The 24,433-nt window shown below is 35.3% G+C and overlaps 1 protein-coding gene across 10 annotated transcripts in view; it reads left to right on the top strand.

The window, feature by feature from the left end:
- The window catches only part of snap91a (synaptosome associated protein 91a), a 62,223-nt gene that overhangs the window by 32,939 nt on the left and 4,851 nt on the right, over positions 1-24,433 (top strand). Inside the window, exons 5-27 of one of the 10 annotated variants that reach the window (XM_048152975.1) lie at positions 146-239; positions 535-646; positions 733-839; positions 934-975; positions 5,431-5,492; positions 5,642-5,647; positions 6,315-6,327; positions 6,980-7,116; positions 7,211-7,293; positions 7,850-7,864; positions 8,327-8,500; positions 11,979-12,059; positions 15,769-15,984; positions 17,082-17,162; positions 17,416-17,484; positions 18,763-18,870; positions 19,448-19,519; positions 20,271-20,447; positions 23,271-23,492; positions 23,576-23,600; positions 23,870-23,963; positions 24,044-24,130; positions 24,228-24,335. In XM_048152975.1, the coding sequence (XP_048008932.1) occupies positions 146-239; positions 535-646; positions 733-839; positions 934-975; positions 5,431-5,492; positions 5,642-5,647; positions 6,315-6,327; positions 6,980-7,116; positions 7,211-7,293; positions 7,850-7,864; positions 8,327-8,500; positions 11,979-12,059; positions 15,769-15,984; positions 17,082-17,162; positions 17,416-17,484; positions 18,763-18,870; positions 19,448-19,519; positions 20,271-20,447; positions 23,271-23,492; positions 23,576-23,600; positions 23,870-23,963; positions 24,044-24,130; positions 24,228-24,335 (2,185 nt within the window). Of the gene's footprint in view, positions 1-145; positions 240-534; positions 647-732; positions 840-933; positions 976-5,430; positions 5,493-5,641; positions 5,648-6,314; positions 6,328-6,979; positions 7,117-7,210; positions 7,294-7,849; positions 7,865-8,326; positions 8,501-11,978; positions 12,060-15,768; positions 15,985-17,081; positions 17,163-17,415; positions 17,485-18,762; positions 18,871-19,373; positions 19,520-20,270; positions 20,448-23,255; positions 23,493-23,575; positions 23,601-23,869; positions 23,964-24,043; positions 24,131-24,227; positions 24,336-24,433 lie in introns of those variants that run through there. The other 9 variants (XM_048152976.1, XM_048152973.1, XM_048152981.1 and 6 more) reach the window with 9 other exon arrangements.

Genomic DNA, 24,433 nt, shown 5'->3' with positions numbered 1-24,433 from the left:
GAATTGTTGTTATACCAGATTCTGGATTATGATTACTTATAAATGACATTAAGATGTCATTTATAACTTATAAATGTACTTATAAATGACAAATTAATTTTTTTTTTTTTTTTTAATGCCATGTGAATGTGTGTGTGTTTCTCAGTGCTGATGGTGTAATGAGAACAATGTCTACAGACAAGCTATTGAAAGGCATGCCCACACTGCAGAGTCAGATCGATGTTCTGCTGGAGTTTGATGTGAGTCTGCTTTCTGTCATCATCACAGACTGATGCTGTTACACTGGGTTCAAACTTGACTATCATCACATCAAGTTAGGACAAACTTTTGCAACATACAAATCTGTGACAGTCATTTTAATGATGTTTTCACAATTTGAAAAATAATGCAGTCTGTATTTTATGTTTACTAAAGCTTTTTTGTTAAGTAGCTGGTCAATTTTAACAGCTGGTGAATACATATATTCACAGCTTGTAGAAACATTAATTTCTTTGACTTACCTTTAATTCTTATTCTCTTGCTTTGTTGTTTCAGGTTCATCCAAAAGATCTTGTAAACGGGGTGATCAATGCTGCCTTTCTGTTGCTCTTCAAGGATCTGATCAAGTTGTATGCCTGCTATAATGATGGCATCATTAATCTTTTAGGCAAGTCTTTGTTTTTCAGATGGACATCTGCAAGATTTGACACAACTATATGACTTACTACGATTACCTTGTTCAATTTTTTTTAGAGAAATTTTTCCAGATGAAGAAAGGACAATGCAAAGACGCATTGGAAATCTATAAAAGATTCTTGACACGAATGACCAAAGTCTCAGAGTTCCTCAAAATTGCTGAGGTAAACCATGTATTTTTTGTAACTAAATGTTCAATGAAACTTGCATTAGTGGTTTATAGGTTATGACATATAATCTCTCCTTTTTGCCCAACAGCAAGTGGGAATTGACAAAAACGATATTCCTGAACTTACGCAGGTAAGGCTTTGTTTAAATTGCATTTTCTGCCTTTTCGTTATTCCTCATGATGCCAAAACTCTCCACGTCAGTACTAACAATGCATGTCAGTGTTGTGGTGTTGTTTTAACATGTGTTGCATGTGTCGTAGCCTTTGAATCCGAGAAATCCCAGCAGTTTTAGACAACTGAAAGGTTGTTGTCCTTTAACTGGCCATTGGGCCAGTCATAGACATCCATGCGCTACATATAAGTGGTCATTCTTCTCTCATGATGGGGCATTTGTCAGAAGGGTGCGTGTTCCATGGATCCATCCTGTCCTGTGCCCCCTCCGGCTGATTGACAGATTCTGTACCTGTCTTCTTATTTCAGCGGTGCAGATTGATCACACAGGCTGAGAGTGTGAGTAGTGTGTGGTACTTTCCACTTTGGGAAATCCTGCAGTTGAGGAGAGAGCAAAAGCCAATCCTCATTAGCGCTCATTAAATAAACTGCACACAATATCTCATTTCAGAGTGAATTTGGATGTGACTGAAGGATCATGAGCAGAGTAGCAACAATGCTTGCTGTCTGAGACAAGAACTTAAGCTGCAGCCACATTTGCATCCCAGTAAAGCTGAAGAATCACCAAGAATAGAGTTTCCACAATCATTAAGACCCATTTAATATGTTCAACAAATCTATTTGCATAAAAGCTATTTAAAGACGTCTGACAATTTGGGGAATTTTCGAAAATTTCTGTCTAATGGAGTATTTACCTGCGTGGTGCCTCCATTTTTGATGAGCAAAATATGAAAATAACTGGCACTTTCCATGAATATGGAGAACTTTGGTGTCCCCTGACTTTTTTAAAAGCATTAAAAGCACAAATAGCTTGCTTTTTCTGTTGTAAAAGCTATTATGATTTTGGCCTTTTGTGCACAAACTTGTTAATATGTGATTTTCCCTGTAATACAAAAAAATAACATTCTTTAAACTTGACACGTAAGATGTAATACAAAATACAACATGACATTGCAACATGACATTTTTTATTCTTCTTATTTTTTATTTATTTTTTATATATATGAGTAACAATTATATTTGTTATATATATATATATATATATATATATATATATATATGTGTGTGTGTGTGTGTGTGTGTGTGTATTATTTTTTATTTTTTTTTCAAATATAGTTGTGTTGACTGCCTCAAGCTTTCAACTCTTCTACCCCAAAAATACAACAAATATTTTTTTTAAATCTATAGAAAAAGCCACTAGAGGAAACAGCTTAATTTAGACTAAATATGCTACTCAAATGTGTTACTCAAAATGTACTATAATATATATATATATATATATATATATATATTATTTGCCATTTATTGAAAAACATTAAAAAAAAGACAATTTTTTTTAAATAGTTTTAGTCTCCTGTTTTGTGCTGTATTCATGTAAAATGCCAATTCCTTTAGAAACTTCTAATGGTTTTGCGGTTGTGGAAGCTCTGTTATGAGATTAGGAGAGTTTTTCATGCTGGCAGAAACTAGGAGGCTTGCTCTGAAAGCATGCTGTGTGTGATGTCAGGGAAGGATGGTTGCCTTTAGATACTCTGGATCAGCAGCAGAGTTTAGGACGTGCTGAAGGGAGATGTGCATGACTGCCTGGGTTCTGGATTTGGCAGTGGTTGTAATTAGGTTTTGGCCTAGGATGTACAGCTGTGTATCTTGAAAAATTTGATTAATTTTAATAGGGTGTATTAATGTTCTCACACAATTTATTTCTAGATATTCCCTTAAACCCTATTTAAAGGACTCAAGTATACTGAAATACTTAAGTAATCAGTTGTGCATGCATTTAAAGTCTACACAACCAAACAGAATTATTAAATTGCTTTGTTTTGTTAATTTGTTGTTTTTAGCTTCTATTAGTGTGAAGAAATATGAGTTTGAGTTTAAATTCAGACTAGCCCATTCCTGTTCATTAAACTCAGTTTTGATGCAACCCTTCCTGCTCACACTGCAATTAGAAATCAAAAGAAACTTTGCATTTTTCAGTTAGTTTTTGTCACAACAAAAAAGCTCTCATGTCTTACAGGAGCTAAAGAGAGACAACACACACATTTGTGTTTAACACACTGTTTAAGGATCACTGTTATCTGCTTGATATATAGAGCGCAGGGTAATTAATGGATTAATTGTATACAAATTAATCTCCATTATTCCTTTGTAAATATTTATGACAGTGTGTGTAACTGTGTTTGTGTGTGTATGACAGAGAGAATGGGAAGAGGTGAGATATGTTGTGGGTATGCCCTAGGTTAGTGTATTGGTGTATTGCGCCAACACTTCAGCTGAACCCCCAATTCTCAGAGGCACTTCTCAAGCCACTAATCTGTCTGCTAGGACCCCAGTGTAATTGCCTGAGAGTGCTGCCATGAAGGATTTGTTTAGCTGCCACTGCTAGAATTATTGTATGAATTATCATACACTATTTTAATGAACAGCAATGTTCGTGTATATTAATTATACTTAGGTATATTTTATTCTGATAGGTCATCTAGCTGTATATCACGCCACTCATTCAGGTAACTGAAAACTGGTGTTGGTTCGAAATCAGTGACCTACAGATATCTTGTCATGTGTGTGGCAGGAGAGTCTACTGAAGTTCTTTATCGAGTAAAACACAGGTAAAACACAGGTTAATTTACTTCAAGAAATAATATGTTTAGATAAGCTGTCCGAGTGCTATTGGTTCATTATGATTAGCCATTCACCAATTTTAATGTGAATTTTGGGAAACTGCATAAAAAATGGTAGATGGAAACCAAGTGTGCCACACAAGTCCTGAAAAGTGAAGCCAAAGCATTTTGAGCGCCCCCTGGTGGCTGGATGCAGTATAGGTCTTAAACCCCGCCTTCTCCATGTAATCGAATGGGACGCGAGAAATTAAAAGATCCAATTACACTTCAAAATAATTTTTTTCCAAAGATGTTTTTTGTCATTTTAGGTATTTCTCATCACGCATATGTATTTTCAAGTGCTCATTTTCCCAATAATTTGGTTTTAGTTATTTATTTAATGCTATAAAAATGGGTCATGTTTGATACTATAAAAATGGGTGTTATGTCATGATTGACAGCTGTGCTTGCTTCTTTTTTTATCCAATAAGAAGACATGCCATAAACTACTATGGAAACACATTTTATGAATAAATCTCTCCATGTGCTACAAAAAACTCACGCAACTTTGCGTCAACAGTGGATACTCAATGTTGGTTTGATCATTCTGAAATGACTGAGCCAAAGTCTGTCATCAAAATTATTTGGTATAATGACCTACCAGAACTGATTGGGAATGCAATCACACGATTGCGTTCCCAAACACCAGGCATCCTCCACTGAATGCAAAATAACATGACAGTGTTTATTGCATTTTGTCTGCACTCTCTGAGTCGCAAGTCATTTATGATGTATGAAAAAAGAGCCTTGGAGAAGCCGCTGATTGCATCAGGCATCATTTTAATACAGATATTTTGTGCTGAGTTCCCAGGAAGTCTCCTGACCACTTGGGATGGAAACGCTTTATACGATCCAATTTTGAGTCTAATTTTGCGCAAATTTAAATTCGCAACTTAGCTATTGTAATATTTTACCATTCTGATTGTGGTTTATGCATCAAATACAGTAATACATTTGTGTTAATTGTTAATTTACATTATTATTATTATTTTGTACAGATATTACAAAATGATGCATAATGTGAACAGCTACAGACATACAGCAGTGTCACCAGATCCGACAAGGCACCCTACTCAATCTGTACATGATAGGTAGTTGAATTTATTATACTAATGATAAATATTTTTCCAGGCTTGATCAAACAATATTTAATGATCATGATTTGAGAATTGTAAAGGGTTTGTGGCATTAGATGTATGTATGTATGTATGTATGTTAGATATGTGTATTTTGACAAGACCTAGACAGTCAATAGATGCTCTGTGGTTTTATGGCCCATCATATCATATTTCCCTAGACCCAAGGCTTTTTATTTAGCTTTTATTCATGAATTAAGCACAAAAATGGACCAGATTTTATATTTAGCTGTAACTGCATGACATTTTTACCCATGAGATACACCCATCTGCGATTATGTGTGTTATGTCTAACCAATAATGTGCTCTGAATCTCTATGTTGTGCCTGAATGCATGAGTGAGCATGCTGCAGTGCATTGTGGGGCCCCACTGGGACCATGAACTAAAGCATTGTGCTCTATATCCAAACCTGCATGCATGCAGGGAGAATTTTTGACTTGCTTTAAGTCTATTAACTCTATTAACTCTGTTGCAGTCATTTTCTAGTATAATCTGTCCTCTGCCTGTCTTCATTTATTGTTAGCAGCTTGACTTTGTCTTTTTGTGTTTTGTAGTCTGAGACTTTGTGTCCTTAGTGGTAGGTCACTTTAACAATGCGTTGTTTTGTGGCTTTGTAGGCCCCTGAGAGTCTTCTGGAATCTCTGGAGACACATCTGATCACGCTCGAGGGGAAGAAAGTGTAAGTCCTTAAAGTCTTCTGAATAATATGAAGCAATAAAATAAATAAAGTCTCTCTTCTTTATCTTGGATGGATGAAGCTTTTCTACAGCTGATAATATCTATACTTTACAAAGAGTAATACTGTCCCTCCTTTCCTTGTGTTAACAGTGATGAGTAAGTATTTCTACAGAATGTTTGTCAGAATTCACTTTTACGTAAACATAATTATATTTTTGTACTGTAACGGTGATGTTGTCGTCATTGTGGTGTCCACAGTTCTATAGACTGATGGTTGAACCTTTAGTTTTAAGTTTCAGCATTTTAAAATGCTGACGTTCCCTCTCTCTATAGAATGGATTATTTTAAATAATAGTATTTTTTTTATTTTTTATTAAGTTCACTCTGTACAAGCTAAACCAGACTGAACTTAACATACTACCAGTGCCAGCCTAGAATTGATTGCTCAATATGAATTGATCGATTTTGATTTTGAATTTCTTCATTTCAGTGTCATGTGACTTGTATCATTACTGAATACCCTGTATTCCCCAATGCATGCCAGCTGTTGTTATATTATATGCATTTAAAAAGAAACATTATACTTTTTGGGATTGTATAACTTGAATTTATTTTGTTTTCTACAAAAAAAATTAAAATAATAATAATTAAGAAGCAGGACAGTAATACTGTCTGTTTTATTTTCATTAATGCATAAGTGCTTGCTGTTTGAAAGTGATTCCTCATATCATGAATTATAATTCCATTTAACTTTTTGAGTATAATATTTTGTCAAAATTATTTCAAAAGCCATTCTCACATTCTTTACATTTCCTACCACTAGGTCACCTACTAAGGTGAGTAATGCAAAACTTTTTTACAATTGAATTATGCAGTATTACACTAATGTTCAAAAGTTTAGGGTCAGTACGATTTTTTTTTTTTGTAATGTTTATTAAAATGTAGTTTCTTATTCTAACCAAGGCTGCATTTAACTGATTAAATACAGTAAAAACAGTAATATGGTGAAATATTATTACAATTTAAATTAATCAAAACAACTTTTTTTCTAGTTTAATGTGATTTATTCCTGTGATTGAAAGCTAAATTTTCAGAAGGCTTTTCTCCAGTCTCCAGTGTCACTAATATGCTTATTTGGTGTTCTAAACATTTCTTCTTATTATCAATGTAGAAAATGGTTTTGCATCCCAACATTTTTATGTAATCTGTGATGTATGTTCTTTTAGGATTCTGTTATGAAAAGAAAGTTCAAAAGAACAGTGTTTTTTTTATGGATTTTTTTCTTTTTTTTCTTTTTTGGTAACAATGTAACCAGTCACTTTTGAACAATTAAATGCATCCTTGCTGAGTAAAAAAAAATTTACTGACGCCAAACTTTTGAACAGTACATAATTCTGTATAATATACAGTATTATAAGGCATAATTCATATTACTGTGAAAACAGTAAAACCAACTTAAAATTGGTAAATCCAATATGTCACATATAGAAAGGATCTCCAACAAATAATGGAACACCTGCTGGTACCCCTGCCAAAACCGCAGAGCCCACTGCTGCAGCAGCCGCAGTAACTGAGACCATTGCAGCAGAACCTGCAAAAGCAGCACCAGCTATAACCACCATCAAGTAAGTTGTCTTATTATAATACAACAAACACAACCATCTGTGACATGTCCTTACTGTATGTGCATCACTCTCTCTTGTCTTTTTCTCTCTACAGTAGCGGCTTTAATGATCTTGTGGATTTTGATCTGTTGGCTCCAACTGCTGGGGCATCAGCGGCTCCCACTGCATCATGGGGGGGTGAGTTGATGTCATTTCATTTTGCTGCTATAAGCCATGGTCACCAGCAGTCGTCGCTGTATTGAAGAATGTTGTTGTTTTTTATTATTTTTTTTATATTGTTTTATCAGGGTGGGTCAACTGATCTCATTTCTGGTTAAAGTTGTGCAAAAAACTCCAGCATTTATTGTTACAGAGACTTTACAGAGAGGTTTAGGTTGTTATTGGTATTTTCATCATTCATATCACCACTATATACTATTTAGTCTATTAAGCTGCACTGCATGAACCATTTTCTACCCAAATTAGGCCAATTAGGGGTATATTTATCGAGTGGGCATTCTAATGAGTTATAATGACAGACTAATGGGAAATGTCTTTCCCTCTCTGCTTTTCTGCCCAAGCTTGTCAAGTCCCAGTTGTAAGCTGCAGTTTCTTTAGAAAGAAAAATTCTCTAAGTGGATCAGCTGATCCAGGGAGAGATCAAACATCTGTTTTCATCTAACACAATCTTCTTCTTTTTTTTCCCTCACTTCTTTCCCTTTTATTCCTGGCTGTTTTTTGGCTTTGGTGTCAGATCTGCTTGGTGAGGGTGAGTAGAGATGATTTTTAGGTTGCATATACATGTGTTCTATCCAAGAACTGAGCCTTTGAAATGTATCATGCCCCCCCCAAAATATTAAAATTTGATTTAATTTTATTGATGTTTTTATGTTATTTTATTTTAATTAAATTTTTATTTATTAATAATTTTGCAACCTAATATAACCTAATAATTTTTGACTTTTTTAAATCATTTCAAAATTTGAATGGGCATGACACCATTGCGTCTTGTCTACAAGGAACTTTCTGAACAAACTTTGTACTGTCCGAATCTGCGTTCTTTTTTAATCCAGCTGTAGCTTTATGAAGTAATTTTGCTAAAAATCTCTCCACAAAAAAACTCCTCTGAGCTTTCTTTCATCCTGTCTACATCCATTTCTTGCCTCTCTCTTCTCCTCTGTCTTTCTGAATGCTGTGGTTTGGTTGTGGCTTTGCTGTGGCGGGGTTCCAGACTCTCTGGCTGCTCCTGCCACTGCTGCCGCTAGCTCTGAAGCGCCCCTCTCTGAGGCTGACTCTGCCTCCGCAGTTCCCTCTGCCGCAGCCTCTGCTACCGAACCAGCAGCTGCTGCCTCGCTGCCAGTGCCTGCCCCTGCTGCCACCGTCTCAGACATGGATCTGTTTGGAGGTCAGTCAGGTCATCTCCAGGTTTAACTATCAGGGAAGAATGGGAGTCTTCCACTTTTTGGTAAATGTTTGGTTTAGGTACATTGGGTACATGGATTGTATTGTCCAAGTCACTCATTTGACACATGACGGCTTTTCATGAAGGTACAATAACTTGTCAGTTACTTAATATTTAAGTAAACGCATTTTGCTTAATTTGCAGTATTTTTCATGGCTTTTCCAATATGTGGCCTGAAGTCACTGTTGTGTAGGAAGAAGATAATTAGTTCACTGGACCATATTTATTCATTTAGCAGACGTTTTTATTCAGCTGAGAGCAATACCAGCAGAAAGGATTAATTTAAGGGAGAAAAGAACAGAAGTATTATTAGACCTACCAGCTGAGTTGGTCCATTTGTTTTATGAAGCATACTATAGCTAAGGATTAGCTCACTTGAGATCACTTACAGCAGACATTTCGGTACAGCCCTGATTATACAAGGGCAACTGCAAATAAGAGACATCAGATCACCTTTAACTGTCAAATTTCATGCCATGCAAATGTTTAAACCCAGGCCAGCTCAAGTCTAGCTCCACTTTGCCAGCAGATATGTGATATTAATGTTTTAAAAATTTGGAGAAAACCAACCAATTACACATTGAGTATAAGTTTAAATTGGTTTTTTTTTTTATTTTATTTAATACATTTATTTTTTTATTAATTAGGGTTGCCAACTTTTGTATATAAAAAAAGAATTAAGTACTAAAGTGCATTTCAGATGCAGTCACTTTAATTGCATTTGCTGTAAAAAAACAAAAAACAAATGTAATGTCAATGTCTAATGCATGTTAATCAGTGTTAATTTTTAGTATTATTGCTAAAATAATAATAGTAATGTTAATTTTTATGTTTTATTTTTATATTTTCCATTTTCATTTAAATTTTTATTAAATTATATTATCATTTTTATTATTTTTATTAATTTTTATCTATTTTAGTTAGGGATGCACCGATACCGATACTAGCTCATGTACTTGTACTCGTACTCGGGATAGGCGGAATCGTGCTGAATGACAGACCAGAAGCGCTCTCTCACTCTCAATCCCAGTTCTCTCAGACAGCGCGCGATCGGTTCTCCATTGTCAAAATGTCCATCGTGTGGAGTATCTCATGTAAGTACAGTCGGTTATGGCTTAAGTGGATGTAAACATTTGGGTGAAAACAGGATATGTGTCAGTATCCATGGATTTGGTCTTAAAGGGACCGTAGCCTATATTTGTCATTAATGTTAATGAAACAACAAAATATGTTAAATAAATGTATACATGGTAAATAAACTTACTGTATCTGAAAAACAAATTTATTTAATTTGTATCTTTATAGTATTTGTTGTATTGTTTGTAATTTGTTTGTAAATTTCTTTTTAATATAACAACAATTATATATATTGGTAATTATGCCCTTTGAAGGTTATTGGACACTGTGAAATTTTTGTTCTTTAAGTTTGTGACAAGCACATAAAAATTATTTCTTTTTTCATTAGAGTAATAATAAAGAAGCTGTCCTACATTCATTAGTCTCACTGTGTTGTGCTTGGAAAACTGCAACATCACCAAAAAAAAAAAAAAAAAAAGAGAGAGAGAGAGAGAGAGAGAGAGAGAAATTAATAAATGTACAGGTATTGGTATCGGCGAGTACTAGAAAAAAAGTATCGGTACTCGTACTCGGTCCTTAAAAAATGGTATCGGTGCATCCCTAATTTTAGTACATCAAGTTGAACTAAATGAAACTGAGAAATGTTGCTTTGGCAACTAGAGAAAATTAAATAAAAAAACATTTTTGTTACTTGAAATAAAATAAATATATATATATATGTGAAAAACTTGAACTTACTTATATATAGTCTTAGTTTAAGTTAACTATAATAATGCTGCTGTTAAAGGTAGGGTAGGCAATTTTTTATTTTTTATTTTTATACTGGTTGAAGCTCTCTTCACATCCTGATAGCACTCAATAATAGAAGTGGTCTAAATATTAAAAAAATTTAATATTTCTTCTGTGGAAGTCTCAGGACAAAAAAATGTTCGTCCAATCATTGCATTTGGTCCAAATGCAATGATACGATGTCCTACCTGCTAACAACCTATGTGTTTCCATACCTCTGCGCACCCTGCTCATGCAGACATCACACGTCATCAGCGCGTTCCGTAAGACTATGCAGAGTTGTAGACAGACAGTCACAGAGCTTCGCAAACAAACAGCAGCCGCCTTTTACAGTTCCTCATGAACCAAAACAACGAGCTTATGCTGTGTTCACGCCATGTTGTAACTGTAATTACGAGATGGCAAACCGCGACATTCTACCCGGAGCTGTTCTGTGCCAACACTATTAACGGCGAATTGAATCTGCAGCAGTCAGGTGATACAAGTAAGAGCTCTATAAGTTATTTACGTTCATTATTATGGAAATGTTATATGCTTTGAGACTTGAGGTAATTTAACGCCGCCTCTCATGACACTTTGCAGACGGTGCTGTGTGCGTTGCGTTCATGTGTTTTGAATGAGTCGTGGCTTTGGAGAGCGTCCTGAAGGGAGGTTGCGATCTTATGCTTTCAAAGCTAGCTTGCTAAAATTGCCTACCCTACCTTTAATTTCTATTAAAGTTTCATACAACATTACAGACACAGATTACTTGAGGAAATCTTTTTTTTTTTCTCCATTCTAATCTGGATTTTTAACTATTTGTTCATACAAAAGTCAGTAAAACATTATTTTAGTGTCCTTGTTATACATGTAATTATAATAGTAATAACTACAGTTATGCATAATTACATGCAATTAATCCTAAACCAAACCCTATTCCTAACCCTAACATGTTGTTAATTAATTAACTCAGTACTTTCTATGTATAATTACACTGTAACAAGGACACATTAAAATAAAGTGTAACCCAAAAATCATGTGCAGAATTAATGCAATTCCTTCAAATTCAGGATAATTCTGTATTATATGGATGTTGGCAACCCTATCAGTATCTTACACCTTGTTTCGTACAAAGCTGTGCAGACTGTTGATTTGATATTCCTGTAATGAAATCAACAGTTGCTTAAAAAAAAAAAACAAGCTTTTTCCCCACCCAGTTAAATTCATTCTTACCTGGCTATCACAATATCAGTCGTGATGGGGTTTGAAAGATCAAATGCTCATCACTGCCTTGGCTTTAGTTAACAGAAGCAATGCTGTCAAACCAAACACTTTTTACTCACTTGTTGGTCCTGACGGCATTGACAGGATGTTACACGCAGGCTGACTCATTTCCCTCAGTGTGTGTGTGGACACACTGAATTAAACTGTATACAGCCCAGACTGGTCTACTGTATTTTACTGCCATTTGGGTCGTATAGAGTGTTTCTGTTCACTTCAAGTCTCTCTCTCTCTATCTCCCCTTCATCCCCGTTTCTTTTTCTCTGTTGGGTTTTGTTGGTCTGGTTCGGCCCAGACGCTTTTGCGCCCTCCCCAGGTGATGGTCCGAGCGAGGGTGTGGCCCCAGCAGCTGCTACCGATGCATGTGCCGGATCTGGTGGGTGCTCATCCTTACACAAGATCCTTTAGCACCCTGCTCTTTATTTGTGTGTGTGTGTGTATGGACTGATTTAAATGGTTTGTGTGTAATATGGGTGCATGCTTGAATGGAAACATTAAGTTCAACAACCGCTATGGTCAGCAGTCTGTGTGTAGAGAGAGAGTGCATGCAATGCAATTTTTGTTTGCATTGTTTCAGTCCCTGCTTTTGTCCACACGATACAGCAAAATCACTTTGTCCATGACCTGCCTGAGCACATACATCATTCTCTGCAGGCACAATTGATAATTTCTCTCCTTACATTGCAAAAAAATCATTTTTAATCATTAGTTTGGTCTTGTTTTACAGTACAAATATGTACACATCCTTAAAACATTAAAAGCAAAAGTGTAGGTTATAGTAGGTTATAGTTTTTTTCCTTCTGGTTTTAAGAATAAACCTCAATAAATTGTATTAGATTTAAAAAATAAATTTTTAAAGATGTATTATATATAATTCAAGATATATTCTTTGAGGACAAGTATTAATAATATGTGAAAAAAATAACATTTATTTTGTGTTAAGGATGTTTAGATGTTTTGAAAACAAAACGAAATTCTTAAGAAAATGATTTTTGCAATTACTTTCTGCTGTTAACTTTACTAATAATTCAGCTTTTTTTTATTTCCCTTCCAGCTTATATTTTCAGTATCAGTGATTCATTCTAACAACCTAAACATTTATTTTCATGAAGTTTGAAGAGCAAAAGCTTAGTGGTTGTATTTACATAATGCAGCTATGGTATCATAGAACATGAACAGAATTACTCTAAATTGACCTTACTTTATATTTGATTTTATTGTAACGTATGGTTACACTTTCGATAGTCCACTTTAGGCATTCTACTACTTTGCAACTACATGTCAACTGATTCTCATTAGAGTATTAGTAGACTGTTAGGTTAGGGTTAGTAGAATAAGTAGACATGTACAGTACAGTCCAAAAGTTTGGAACCACTAAGATTTTTAATGTTTTTAAAAGAAGTTTCGTCTGCTCACCAAGGCTACATTTATTTAATTAAAAATACAGTAAAAAACAGTAATATTGTGAAATATTATTACAATTTAAAATAACTGTTTTCTATTTGAATATATTTCACAAAGTAATTTATTCCTGTGATGGCAAAGCTGAATTTTCAGCATCATTACTCCAGTCTTCAGTGTCACATGATCCTTCAGAAATCATTCTAATATGCTGATCTGCTGCTCAAGAAACATTTAATGTGTACAATTGTACAAAATATTTGTGTACAATATTTTTTTTCAGGATTATTTGATGAATAGAAAGTTCAAAACAACAGTGTTTATCTGAAAACTAATCTTTTGTAACATTATAAATGTCTTTACTGCCACTTTTGATTGATTTAATGCATCCTTGCTGAATAAAAGTATTAATTTCTTTAATTTCTTTTCAAAAAAATAAAAATAAAAATTCTTACTGACCCCAAACTTTTGAACGGTAGTGTATAATGCTACAGAAGCTTTGTATTTCAGATAAATGCTGTTCTTTTGAACTTTCTATTCATCAAGGAATCCTGAAAAAAAAAGTACACAACTGTTTTCAACATTGAAAATAATCATAAATGTTTATTGAGCAGCAAATCAGCATATTAGAATGATTTCTGAAGGATCATGTGACACTGAAGACTGGAGTAACGATGCTGAAAATTCAGCTTTGCATCACAGGAATAAATTACTTTGTCAAAAATGGACTGTACTGTACATGCAAAGTTACTTATGTAGAATGTCTGTTGGGGACCATCAAAATAAAGTATTAGTAGATATTAAGCAGAGAGTCTACTAATACTCTAATGACTGCTAGTTGTCATGTAGTTGCAGAGTTACTGTAGTTAGTAGAATGTCAAAAGTGGTCTATCGAAATGAAGTGTTACCTAACTTAGCTCTGCTTCCACATTACTGCTAGGACCTTAAAAGGGTTAGTTCACCCAAAAATGAAATTTCTGTTATGAATTGCTCACCCTCATGTTGTTCCAAACCTGTAAGACCTTTGTTCATCTTCGGAACACAAATGAAGATATTTTTGATGAAATCCATGAGCTTTCAATATATCATTAGTCATAATACATGCCATATTTGAGGTGGTCAAAAACATGGAAGTACAGTCTGATGTCAAAGGTTGCAGGTTTTTAAGGTTAGTTCACCCCGAAATTAAAATTCTGTCATTAATTACTCACCCTCATGTCTTTCCAAACACGTAAGACCTTTGTTCATCTTTGGAACACAAATTAAAATATTTTTGATGAAACCCGAGAGCTTTATGACCTCCGATAGACTGCAACGTTATTACCAGTTTCAAGGCCCAGAAATTTAGTAAAGACATTTTTAATGGTGCCTTAGAACGCATTTTCAAAAGATCTAATATAAGTCTAAGGTGTCCCCTGAATGTGTCTGTGAAGTTTCAGCTCAAAATACCCCATAGATTTTTGCCTATTTTGGGGCATCATTAACTATGCGCCGATTCAGCGCCCCTTTAAATTCTCGTGCTCCCCGCCCCCGAGCTCGCGACTGCCTTAAACAGCATAAACAAAGTTCACACAGCTAATATAACCCTCAAAATGGATCTTTACAAAGTGTTCGTCATGCAGCATGTCTAATTGCGTAAGTATGGTATTTATTTGGATGTTCACATTTGATTCTGAATGAGTTTGATAGTGCTCCGTGGCTAACGGGCTAATGCTACACTGTTGGAGAGATTTATAAAGAATGAAGTTGTGTTTATGCATTATACAGACTGCAAGTGTTTAAAAAAGTCTTGTCTCCATGAATACAGTAATAAATGATGGTAACTTTAACCACATTTAACAGTACATTAGCAACATGCTAACATGCACCTTTAAAATAGTCCATGTGACTACAGTTGTTCAACCTTAATGTTGTGAAGTGATGAGAATACTTTTTGTGCTCAAAAAATAACAAAAATTTCTTCTCTTCCATGTCAGTCTCCTACGCTGTTATGTGTTTACAACGTGAACAGCACAGGAGACTGACATGGAAGAGAAGAAATTGTTGAAGTCATTATTTTTGTTTGTTTTTTGAGCACAAGTATTCTTGTTGCTTCATAACATTAAGGTTGAACCACTGTAGTCACATGGACTATTTTAATGATGTCTTTACTACCTTTCTGGGCCTTGAAAGTGGTAATAACGTTGCAGTCTATCGGAGGTCATAAAGCTCTCGGGTTTCATCAAAAATATTTTAATTTGTGTTCCAAAGATAAACAAAGGTCTTACGCGTTTGGAACGACATGAGGGTGAGTAATTAATGACAGAATTTTAATTTTGGGGTGAACTAACCTTAAAAACCTGCAACCTTTGACATCCAGACTGTATTTCCGTGTTTTTGACCACCTCAAATATGGCATGTATTATGACTAATGATATATCTATAGACGTATAATTATATGAAACAGATTAAAACCTATCATTATTTATTGTGTTTTTGACTGCTTTTTAATTCGTTTGCAGTACTAAGGTTAATGGTGTCTTAAAGTGTGCTTTTTAAGGTAAAATCCATTTCATATCTCTCTCTCCGTGACTTCAATGCTGCTGAAGTTATGAGCTTTCAGTGTGTTTCTTTTTCATTTGCAGTGTTTGTTATGTAACAAACCTTCCCCATTCCATTTTCACCCCCACCCCTCCCTAATAAAGACCCCTGGGCCACATCCGAGGGGAGCTCAAGCATTGCCCCAGAGCTGGACCTCTTTGCCATGAAGCCGGTAGAGAGTGTCGCTGCCGCAGCGTCCCCTACCAACGCCGAGCCGAGCATCTCGCCAACAGCGGCCCCTGCTGTCCCCTCTCCTCCCACCACCACCGCACCTGCTACAACTGAACCTGTGGCCCCGCCAACACTAGACCTCTTTAGTGGTAATATTTCTGCTGTAATTCTGCCTCTGTCTTGCTTTACTCTGCATTATGACAATATTAACGTGCTAAGCTAGTTCCCCAACATTATTAAGATTCTCTTTGTTTTATTTCTCTCATTTAGATTTCTATTTTATTTTTTGGTCATTCTGGTTTGTGAATCATGACCTTAACCACCTTTTCAGTTCTGAGGAACAATAATTGTAAATATAAATATAAACATATTCAAAATGTAAACAAACAAAACAAGGATGCATTTAATTGATCAAAAGTCAAAGTAAAGACATTTATTAATCAAAGAATATAAAAAAATATCATGGTTTCTATACCAATATTATGCAGCACAACTTTTTTCAATGTTGATAATAAATAATAATAAAAAAAAAATGTTTGTGGAGCACTAAACCAGCATATAAAAATTATTTCTGAAGGATCACATGAGACTGAAGACTGGAGTATTGATGCTGAAAATTCAGCTTTTGCCATAACATGAAGAAATTACTTTTTAAAATAATTAAAATATAAAGCAGTTCTTTTAAATGTGTAATAATACTTCATAATATTACTGTTTTTACTGTATTTTTTATCAAATAAATGCAGTCCTGGTGAGCATAAGAGACTTCTTTCAAAAACATTAAAGAATCTTACTGAACCCAAACATATATATATATATATATATATATATATATATATATATATATATATATATATATGTAAATCAAGAGGGATGGTCAATGTCAATGATTCACATTTGGCCACTAAAATTGCACTGCAATCTATCAAAATCCAGGATTTGCAGTGAACAGATTTGTCCTGCAATCATTTTCTGGCTTTTTGACCATAATCTGAATGCTGCGGTTTGCATTGAGATTTGCAGACTTGATTAAACAGTCTTTTGTGCTATTTGTTCAGAGTGATTATAGAAAAAAAAGCAAGCAAAGCAAAATGTTTTCTCGTCTAAATGGTGTTTTTTTTCTCTCTCTCTCTCTCTCTCTTTCTCTCTCTCTCTCTCTCTCTCTCTCTCTCTCTCTCATTCACTTGAAGCTGTCATGTTATGCACTGACTATAAGCATAATGCAAATGTGTGTCCTTGTTTATAGATATGTTTGATTCTATGCCTGAGCAAAGCTCCTCCACAGAGCCCAAAGCAACCACTCCTAGCGTAGACCTATTTGGTGCAGGTACAGGAGTTGATTCCCGTACTTCTCTTGAACATCTCGTCTCGTCTCCTCTAGTCTCACCTTTCTTCTTTCTCATCTGTTTTTTGGCCCACTCCGTCTTGGTTTGTCCTCATAGTGGAACGTGGACTTGTGCATGTTTGCACCCTCAAAAGCACGACTCTGTGTCTTTTACGTGTTTCTGCTCCTTATTGATTTCTCTTCTCTTATATTTCATCCTCCACTTCCTTTTCCTGCTTTTGGCTTGGTCTGGAAGATCTTCCTGCTGTCTCACGCGGGCCTTCACCTTTGCCTGAGGCCAGTGTGACTGGTGATCTCTTGTCTGGTGAGTGTCTGAGGCTTGTCTCTAAATGTAAAATGTTTTGTATTTAACCATGAATTATTATTATATTATTATTTATAATGAATAAATAAATCATATTAATTCATAATTAATCACATTATTATTATTAATACTACTAATAATAACATATATTTCTATATTTTATATTTAATATTTTTCTACAAACTACTACTGTAATGAACATCTGTATTAAATTGCAAAAATTGAAATAAAAGCATCTCTGTAGTGGTTATAAAGTTATAAATAATATAAGTTATAAATAAATAATGATAAATCTAATAATAATAGTTTTACATCTAAAATAATACATTTATGAATATATAACTAGATATGTATCATTAAGTATTATTATATTTTTAAAAATTTTAATATTCTCACATTTACCTTAATTTTTTTTTAAACCATATTACTTTCCTTCTTCTGTATAACAAGAAAATAAATAATCTGAAGATTATTTTCCATGATTTGTAAAGCATTTAAAGGGATAGTTTGCCCAAAAATGAAAATCCTGTCAGTTTTTTAGCCTCAAGTTGTTCCAAACTTGTATGAAATTCTTTCTTCTACTGAACACAAATAAGGTACTTTGAAGAATATGGGTAACCAAACAGTTGATGGACCCCATTGACTTCCATAGTATGAAAAAAATACTGTGGAAGTCGATGGGCTCCATCAACATCAATTTTCATTTTTGGGTGAGCTATCCCTTTAAGCATTAATCTTCTGAATCTTTGTCCTCTTAGTGAATGAATCATTCTTTTTTTTTTTATTCAGATCTTTTCAGTGATTTGAATTGAGTCAATGATTTAATCATAGTGGTAAAGAGGAAGATTAACAGTGAATAATGACTTAAATTTCAGTCTGTTTCTCATAAAAAGCTATCAAATTTAAACAGATTTGAAAAAAAAAAGTGCATGAGTATGAGTCTTTTTTTTATGGTGTTTTTACATGATTTTTTGAAAGTTGAAAGCTTCAGTCACCATTCATTGTTAGTAAAAAAAATACCCGACCAGCACAGACTTAAGAAATTGTCCTTATGTGTTCCACGAAAGAATGAAAGCCATGCAGGTTTAACATGACACGATGATGAGTAAATAATGACAGAATCTTCATTTTTGGGTGATTTATCCCTTTTATTTAGCATTGCATTTAGTTAATGTTCTTCAGTGCACTTCTACTTTACAGTTACACATTAAACTGCTTGTATTAGCAACAAAGTTAGCAACAAAATCACCCCATATTCTCTCTCTCTTTCTCATATAGACTCATTTGTTGCTCCAGCTGTTGCTCCAGTGGTTCCTACACCTGCTGCTCCAGCTGCTCCTGTCTCCCCTCCTAAAGCCGAGCCTGTACCTGTGCTGGACCTGCTTGGTGTGTCCCCTAAACTCTCTCATAAAAACACCCATCTAGAAGACCAAAGGAAGTGCTTAAATATTGAGATATTCATATTCAAAGGCTTCCACTGCAGTGTAACCCAGTGAATTATGATCATGTTTTTGCATCTGACTACACAACGTTGGTGTCGAGCTTGTTCAAGTTCATTTTCATAGCATAGACATTTAAATTTATGAACTGGTAAGTATACACCAGCTGTTTCATAACCCAGTTTTTCAGTCATAGTAGTGAGTAGTTTCTGCTGTTTGTTTTGTCAGTGTCTGTTAAGTGAGCAGATGATAACCTTGAGAAGAGAGACGTTTGTTTGGTGTGTGAGTTTAGTGTATTTGCATGCTGTGCCGTCATGTGTATACATTGTAAGTGTGGGAAGATACACAGAACGCACATCTATGTGTCAGTGTTTGTTACGGGGTGTTTATGTGTTTGCGTGGGCCTGTTGTATGATCTCGGCTCATTCTCTCCATCTGCCCCTCTCTCAGTGTATGCAGCTTTAAGGCTGACTAATGCTTCTCCTCCTTCATGCTGCACTGTGGGACATCTGTCTCTGGAACAGACACATTTGGCGACACTACTGGAGAGTCCCAGTCCGCTGCTCCCGGAGCACCATCCGGTGACCTGCTTGGAGGTATGGTCACAAATCTTGATTAGCAAAACTTATTTTTGCATGATGATGAAATAGAGAAGCTAGAATTAGCACTGCTGAAGTGCTGTTCTATTTATGTTATGCAGTTTATCAATCAATAATATCAATAATAAATAAACAAACAAACAAATAAATAAATTATAATAATTAATAATATTAATTGCAATCATAAAAATAATAGTTCTTATCATTGTTTTTGTTGTTAAATGTGTATTTTAAACTAATAATTATAATAGTAATAATAATAGAACACTAAGATTGATTATTTTTCTATAATGATTTATATATATATATATATATAAAATGAAAAACTTAAACTTAAAAAATGTATCTAACAAATATTACAAATTTTGCCTTGGCAACTAACGGAAATAAGTTTAATCTGAAGTACTTAAATTACTAAAATTAAAACTTAAATAAAAATAAAGCTATATCGAAATATAAAAAAACTAATGCCAAATGCCAAAAGCACACACATAACAAAATTACTAAAGCATATTCTAAAATTATATATATTATAAATAATACTACAATAATGCTGCGTGTCTTAGTCTTTTGGACCCCACTGTATATTAAATTATAAAGATAAATTTAATCTGTTGATAGTCTTAGCTAGAATACTAAGACTAGCATAGTTGTTGATATTACGTTTACGCTCAACCATAATTAATAATTAAGACTTTTTTTAAAAATTCTAAAAATGTGTGTTGTGGATTTGCCATTTCACCTGCAGGGTTGATTTCACCGGTCACCCCCACGGTTACACCAACCCCAGCAGCAGTGCCAGCCTCAGCCCCAGCTGACCTGCTGGAGTCGGGTTTTGATGCCTTTGGCACTTCGCCGGTGTCCGCCACACCAGCAGCTGCTGACAGCGCCCCCGCAGCGCCCTCTGGTGGCTTTGATGCGTCAGGTGAGAAATCAAATTATATATGTTCCCCAGGTGTTTTGAACAGATTATTATACTCTCAGGTTAAACATAGATAATTACCTTTTTGCAAAAACTGTTTTTATTTTCTCTTGAACACAGCGTGGCGATTTTCAAGCTTGCTTGCTTCTCAGCACACTTTCGTCTTGCATGAGCACTTTTGTATCTGCTGACCTTCTTAAATAATACAGATTGGATGTGGCAGTGCTTATAAAATGCATTCTCCTTGTGCCTTTTCTTCTTTTTCATTTCCTTTTGTGTTCTGTCTATTCTTGCTCTCTTACTATAATTCTGCTTTTCTCAACTTCATCATCTTTCCCATTCTTCTGTCATGTCTCTCTCTCTCTCTGCACTTTGTTTCTGATAACTCTCTCTTTGCACACTGATCTGGCTCATTGCTTGCTCCTGCTGTGCGATTGGTGAGTTTGCGAGAGAACTCAGCGGCTTTGCGGCATGTATAGCTGTACCCGATCACGCCAAAGGGTTTGGGAGGTTTGAATGTTCTAGCACCGTTTGTTCTTCAACTGCACACCCTTTACCCTTTGAACTCTTTGTGCAGTTTTTCCCTGCTCGCCCACATTACAGATCTTGAGCATTACTGCATTAAAGTGAATTGCCTGCCTTAGTGTTGTTGGTACTGTACTGGAATACTTTTTCATAAAAGGTGCACTAGGTACTTAGTGTTTTTGGACATCATACTGATGCCTATGAGCCTGAAACTTGTTTTAAGAAAAAGCAAAAGCTTTCAGATAATACTGTCATTTTACACAGAACATACTTTTCAGTCAGTGTTATTTTTTACACACTTGTTGTTCTATTCATTCAACAATTTTTTTTTTTAATAGAAATGTCCTTGACATTTTTGTTTAAAGGTCCCGTTCTTCGTGATCCCATGTTTCAAACTTTAGTTAGTGTGTAATGTTGTTGTTAGAGTATAAATAAAATCTGTAAAATTTTAAATCTCAAAGTTCAATGCCAAGCGAGATATTTTATTTAACAGAAGTCGCCTACATCGAACGGCCAGTTTGGACTACATCCCTCTACTTCCTTCTTTAATGACGTCACTAAAACAGTTTTTTGACTAACCTCCGCCCACAGGAATACACAAGAGTTGCGTTTGTAGAGTGTGTTTGTCGCCATGTCGTCGAAACGCTGTTATTTTCATCCCGCAGTCCAATCACCGGGTCTGATTCCGGCTCAAATTGATAGGGTAAAATTAAAGACATGTTTACAATAACACTGAGCGCGTGCATCTCCACGTTATGGTAAGAGGCGTGACCTTTCCGGGCAAGATGCGCTAAACTGCTGTCGAATCACAACACAGGAACCGCTGGCACAATCAGAACTCGTTACGTATTTCTGAAGGAGGGACTTCATAGAACAAGGAAGTCATCAGCCCGTTTTTATGACAGTGGAAACAGCGGTATACAGATAAGTAAATTATGTGAAAAATACTGTGTTTTTTTACACGCGAAACATGAACACATGTTATATTGCACACTATAAACACAATCAAAGCTTCAAAAAACAAAGCAAATTCAACTATTATGTAATTTTTGTTGATGTAAATAAGACATATGCAAAATGATAAGAAAGTCTGTAACAGACCAAACTTTAACCACATTTTCTAGCTTTTTTTGATTGTCAAACATATAAAAGATTAACATAATGTGAAAACTATTGTGAGCTCCTGAAATTATTTCAGCATATAATGAGTAAACTGAAATGTGTTGTGAAATCTACACGCTTTTCTAGGGTGTACATTTTTAAGTATGTGTAAAAAGTATGGATGTCATTTTAAGCTTAAAAAATATTTGGTGCACCTTTAAAATATTTGAAGACCCAAAACCTTTCCTTTAGGGTTAAAGTTTTGGGTCATTGACTGGGAGGTGTTGGATCTCCGCCTATCTCCTCATCCATTAGTTAGTTCTGCAGTGAGGATATTTTCATTGGTGCCTGACATGATGCATCCAACCGTGCTGTAATGCAATGAAAATCCTGTGTATAAAGATGTACTGATGTGTGTTGCCAGTTTTTGGCTTCCCAATGCATGTAGTAAACACCCCTGGATGCAATTTGAATACCTCATGAATGTTATGATAAATGTGTGGATCTCAGTTTTTTTGTTTTTAAATATATATGCACTACCTTTCAAAATTTTGGGGTTAGGAAGATTTGCATTTTTACTTATATTCAGCATTAAGTTAATCAAAACTGACAGTATAGACCTTTAAAATATTTAAAATATTTCTGTTTCAAAATAAATGCTAAACGTGCTATTCTTCAAAGAATCCTGAAAAAATGTATTACGGTTTCCACAAAAAATATTAAGCAGCACAACTGTTTTCAACAATGATAATAATAATAAGAAATCAGCATATTCATTTTCATTTTTGATTTCTGAAGGATCACATGACACTGAAGACTGGAGTAATTGCTGCTATTTTGCCATCACAGGAATAAAATATTTTTTAAATGTATTACAATAGAAAGTTTTTTGAAGTGTAATAATATTTCACATTATTACTGCTTTTAATGTATATTAGATCAAATAAATCCATTATTGGTGAGCATAAGAGACTTATGAAACATTAAAAGAAACTTACAGACCCCAAACTTTTGAACGGTATTGTATTGTTACTGTCGTTTGTTTTACTTCTGTTCTGTTACAGTACATCTGCCTTGGTATATTATGGGATTGCTGTCAAGTTGTATATCCAAATCAATTCTAGGCTAAAATGGTCTCAGTCCATGTTGACTATATTAACCCACTCTTTTCTATGTCAATGCCAGTGTTTGACGGATTAGGAGACCTTCTGATGCCAGCCATAACACCTCAGAGCACAGGCGGGACCCCTATGTCTGCAACAAGCATGCCGTTGGCACCTGGAATTGTGCCCACTGTTGGGCCGACAATGGCTCCGGCCATGGCACCTGCAATGGCACCGACAATGGCACCCTTACCAGCTGCCCAACCAATCAAACCTATTGGAGGAGACTTGGACACTTCACTCGCCAATCTGGTCGGAAGTATGTACGAAACAATAATGGACTTTATTCCATTTTTCCCATGATGCCAGCTCAATCTTTTCTGGTTTCTTCCTCTCTTGTAGACTTGGGAGTGGGAAGCCAAAAGAAGTAAGTTCCTTGTCTGGTGCAGCAAGTCTCTAGGTGCATGTTGTTTCAGGAATACCTATTAATCTTGTCACTTATCCGTAATGTCTGTTTGCGAGCATGAATTGCTCAGCCTGACCAGTATTGACAATTCATTTGGACGGTTATGGCAGCTTGATTGATTCACTCTCCATTGGAGCACAATTTAATCATGTTCACTTTGTGTGGCCCTAGAGCGATGTTTATGAATGATTTACACATTATGCTTGCTGACAGCTATTTGTTTTGCACAGGGACAACCAGTGGAATGAGAAGAAGCTGACAGGAGGAGCTAACTGGACCCCTCAGGTCGCCCCTTCTAGCTGGGGCACACCTGGTGCTCAGATGGTAGCGGCTGCTTCTTTCTTAAACACATCAAAAAAAGTTTCTTTATGGTATTATTGTCTTACTGTTTTGATTGTGTTTAGTCTGGCTCCGCCCCTGGAGCCCCAGGAGCTGTCGCCCCACCTGGAGCAATGGCACCACCCATGGGAGCACAGCCTGGCTTTGGCATGGTGAGCAACTACTTTTTAAAATGTTGGAAAATCTCTGTATTTTGCACTTACTGTATGCACTTATGGATGGATATTTTACTTGTCATTTTTTACTCAGCCCCCAGCAGCAGGAGGTCCCATGATGCCCCAGCCCATGATCATGGGTCAGCCCATGATGAGACCACCATTTACAGGGCCAGCAGCAACAGGAACACCCGGAGCACCAGTAAAGAACATGCACAAAATCACATGCAAACATTGTTACAATCGACATGAAATGGAAGTTGCAGTAGTCATTTCTTCCATATTCTGACATATATGCAA

This window comes from Megalobrama amblycephala, linkage group LG13, assembly GCF_018812025.1.
Source record: "Megalobrama amblycephala isolate DHTTF-2021 linkage group LG13, ASM1881202v1, whole genome shotgun sequence".
Lineage (NCBI taxonomy): Eukaryota > Metazoa > Chordata > Actinopteri > Cypriniformes > Xenocyprididae > Megalobrama > Megalobrama amblycephala.
This window is presented reverse-complemented; position numbering and strand designations above follow the sequence as displayed.